The following is a 3032-nucleotide window of genomic DNA, read 5'->3' as shown; positions in this document are numbered from 1 at the left end:
CCACTGGCCCCCCCCCCCAGAATTTCCTTCACAAGTGGGACCGCCGCACTCAGCTGCAGTCCCTCGCCGGGGACCCAGACGCCGCCTGTCACGTGACTGTGGAGCAGCTCTTGTTCAGGTGTGTGGATGACGAAGGGCTTCTGCTGGGCTCCTGGGCGGCGAGGGGNAGCCGCCGTGCTGGGCAGCGCCCCGTGGGCCGGCTTTGGGGGGCGTCCTCCCGGGCCTTCCACACCGGACACACACCCCAGAGCTGGTCGCCGTCCCCGGGTCCCCGGTCCTCCCCAAGCTGCGCGCCCGTCTGAGGACTCCTGAATGGGGAACAGGGCCTCCCCGGTTGTGCCCACGCTCTCCTGGGGGCTCGCGGGTCCCTCTCCAGAGCGCCCCGTACACCCCTCCCCCTCCCGCCCCGATTCCCCAGGGACGTCCTGGAGGAGCCCACGGAGGACGAGCTGCTGGAGAAGCTGGGCCACCACCCGCACTTGCGGCTGCGCAGGTGACCCCCAGGGGCGCCGTCCAGCGCGGGCGGCAGGTGGCGGCGCGGCCTTGGGATGGACACTGGCTGAGGCGGCAGCCCAGGAGGAGGGACTGTCCGTGGCCTGGCTTCCTGCCCCCGCGCGTGGCGGCGCAGGGCGCAGGGGCCCGGCTGCCCCACAGAGCCACGTCCTGCAGCGCCCTGAGCTCCGCGCCGGCCGTCGTCTCTTGTCGCTCCTTCAGCGGGACTGTGACTTCTCCGCACACGGGCAGCGGGCGACTCCCGGGGCCCGTGAGACCGGCCGGGAAGCAGGAGGCTGTGGCCTTGTGGGCCGGGCAGTTCCCATGGTGCCTTTGCTGCTGGTGGCCTTCAGGGACCACGGGCCCCCCAGGGCCTGCACGGGCCACCGGCAGCTTCCCAGGGCCTTCGATTCGGGTGGTTTTATAGGAAGAGACTCTTGACTGTTATTATTTCACGGCTCCGCTGAGTGCTGACTGTGCGTGGAGTTTTTTACGGGTCAGAACGTCAATAGTTTATATCCTGAAGTCTTGCAAAAAGTGAGGTCGTTCTTATTTGGACCCAGCTTCCATCCTGTTTTTCTCTGGAACTGGGTGGCCAGGTGAGGTGGTTTAGATCGCGTACTGCACGCCTGGCTGCAAGGGTGTGTCCAGGCACTGGGTGTCTTCCCAAGGTGATGGGTGCCTTTTTCTAACTTGTGTAAAAGCAGGTGTAAGCTGGTGGTGGCTCTTTTTTCTTTAAGTTTATTTATTTTGAGAGAGAGTGTGTGTGTACAAGTGAGCAAAGGGGGAGGCAGAGGAAGAGAGAATCCCAAGCAGGCTCCACACAGTGCGGGGCTCGATCCCACGCACCGGGAGATCACGACCTGAGCCGAAACCAAGAGTCAGATGCTCAGCTGACTGAGCCACGCAGGCGCCCCAGGGGTAGCTCTGTGTGTCTGTGGGGTGCGTGGCAGAGGAGGGAAAAGTGAACAGTGTGTGGCAGGCCATGTTGCCACTTGACTCACCGTAAACCCAGAGAAGCCATTAAGAAGGGGTTTTCTCATCTCCAACTCGAGTGGGGCCCCTGCAGGTCTGTTTGGAAATTGTCCTGGAAAACGGTGCTGGGATGGATTAGTGATGTCTGCTGTGGGCACTGAGGGGGAAGTGAGGGGCCGGTGCCGACTCCACTGCAGGAGGTGACCTCCATCTCCCCAGGGTGTCTGAGAAGTGGGATTACGGGAAAGTAACTTAAAAAAAAATAAGTTTCCAAAGCGTCAGGAGACCCCAGTGCTTAGGGAGGCGTGGGTCCGGGCGGGTCCGGGCGCTGTGTGACGCACCCGCCCCGTGCACTGCAGACTCTGCTCCAGCGTTGGCCCGAAGCCCCACGCACTGACGTGCTACCCCTCAGGTCCGGGGGCTCCGCGGGAGCCCCTCGGGGAGCAGTGGGTGAGGAGTCTGCGCCCAGCTGCCTTGGCAGAGACCTGTGCTCTCCGGGGACAAGGGTGAGGCCAGCTGCCGCCGCAGCTGTAATGATACCACCCTGTCCTCCCCTACGTCCGGCGTCTGAGCGCCCTCTGGTGGCAGGATTGGAGTCCCTTCAGTGCAGGCTGGACCCCAGGACCCCCGGGGATAGCTCCCTGCCTTTCCCGGGCTGGCCAGAGGCCTGCTTACTCTCGGGACCCAAGGCCCGGAGCCTGGCCGCTTGGCCTGGGCTGCCGGCTCGTGCACCCAGAGCGAGCCTCGTCCCAGTGCCAGGCAGGACGTGCTGGCCTCTGCCGCGCCCTCCTGCAAGTCCTGGTGCTGACCCCAGGTCGCTGCCTTCCGGTCGCGGCTCGGGGGCGAGGTGCAGGTGGCTCAGCCCTGCTGGACCCCGGTCCCCCAGTGCCATGCGGGGGTCTGGGACACCTGGACTGGTGTCACTCCCCGGTGGAAGTGGGCGGAGGTGGGGGCAGGACGTCACCGTGCCCCGGGGAGCCCTGGCCTGGGTGTCCGTGAGATGGCGAACGGGGCAGCTGGCCCAGGGGAGGGGTCAGGCCCAGGGGAGGGGGCAAGGGGGTGGGGCAGAGTGAGGGGCTCACAGCCGCACACACCAAATAGGCCTTTGGTCCTGGCCATCGATGGGCCTGGAGTTGGTGTGTGGGCGAGGCAGGGACCTGGGTTGGCACCAAAGCCCCCACCTGCCTGGAGGCCTGAGTCCTCCACGCTGGGGGGACTCACTTGGTACCTGCCCAGCTCTCGGCCGCCAGCCAGCCCAGGCCTCTGCAGGTGAGCTCCCCAGGTCCTGGAGCTGCCTGCCCGCCGTCCCCGTGACCCGGCAGGGGTGTGAGTGGGCGGGGGCTGCCTCCACTCCCTCTGAGGTTCCCCGTGGAGGCCCCGGGCCGCTGCCCCCACTGGGGAGCCCTGGAAGGACTTAGCCGCCATTTCTGAGGGTGGGGGAGGGCAGGGAGGAGCAGATGTTTAATGAGAACGTGGACACGGATGCAGATGCAGAGGGATCCCTGCAGAGATAGGTTGTTGCGACCCCCTTCGCCTTCCGCACCTCGGGGAGGGTCCCCAACAGA

The 3032-nt window shown here is 65.7% G+C and overlaps 1 protein-coding gene across 1 annotated transcript in view; it reads left to right on the top strand.

The window, feature by feature from the left end:
• Positions 1-1209, top strand: part of TPCN2 (two pore segment channel 2) — a 27439-nt gene extending 26230 nt beyond the window's left edge. The window contains exons 25-26 of the mRNA XM_077766563.1: positions 21-118; positions 419-1209. Of these exons, the coding sequence (XP_077622689.1) occupies positions 21-118; positions 419-497 (177 nt within the window). The 3' untranslated portion in view covers positions 498-1209. The remainder of the gene's footprint in view (positions 1-20; positions 119-418) is intronic.
• The last annotated feature ends 1823 nt before the right edge of the window (positions 1210-3032 follow it).

This window comes from Crocuta crocuta, unplaced genomic scaffold (assembly GCF_008692635.1).
Source record: "Crocuta crocuta isolate KB4526 unplaced genomic scaffold, BGI_CrCroc_1.0 scaffold636, whole genome shotgun sequence".
Lineage (NCBI taxonomy): Eukaryota > Metazoa > Chordata > Mammalia > Carnivora > Hyaenidae > Crocuta > Crocuta crocuta.
Note: the sequence above shows the minus strand (reverse complement) of the source record. Positions and strands in the feature narration are given on the sequence as shown.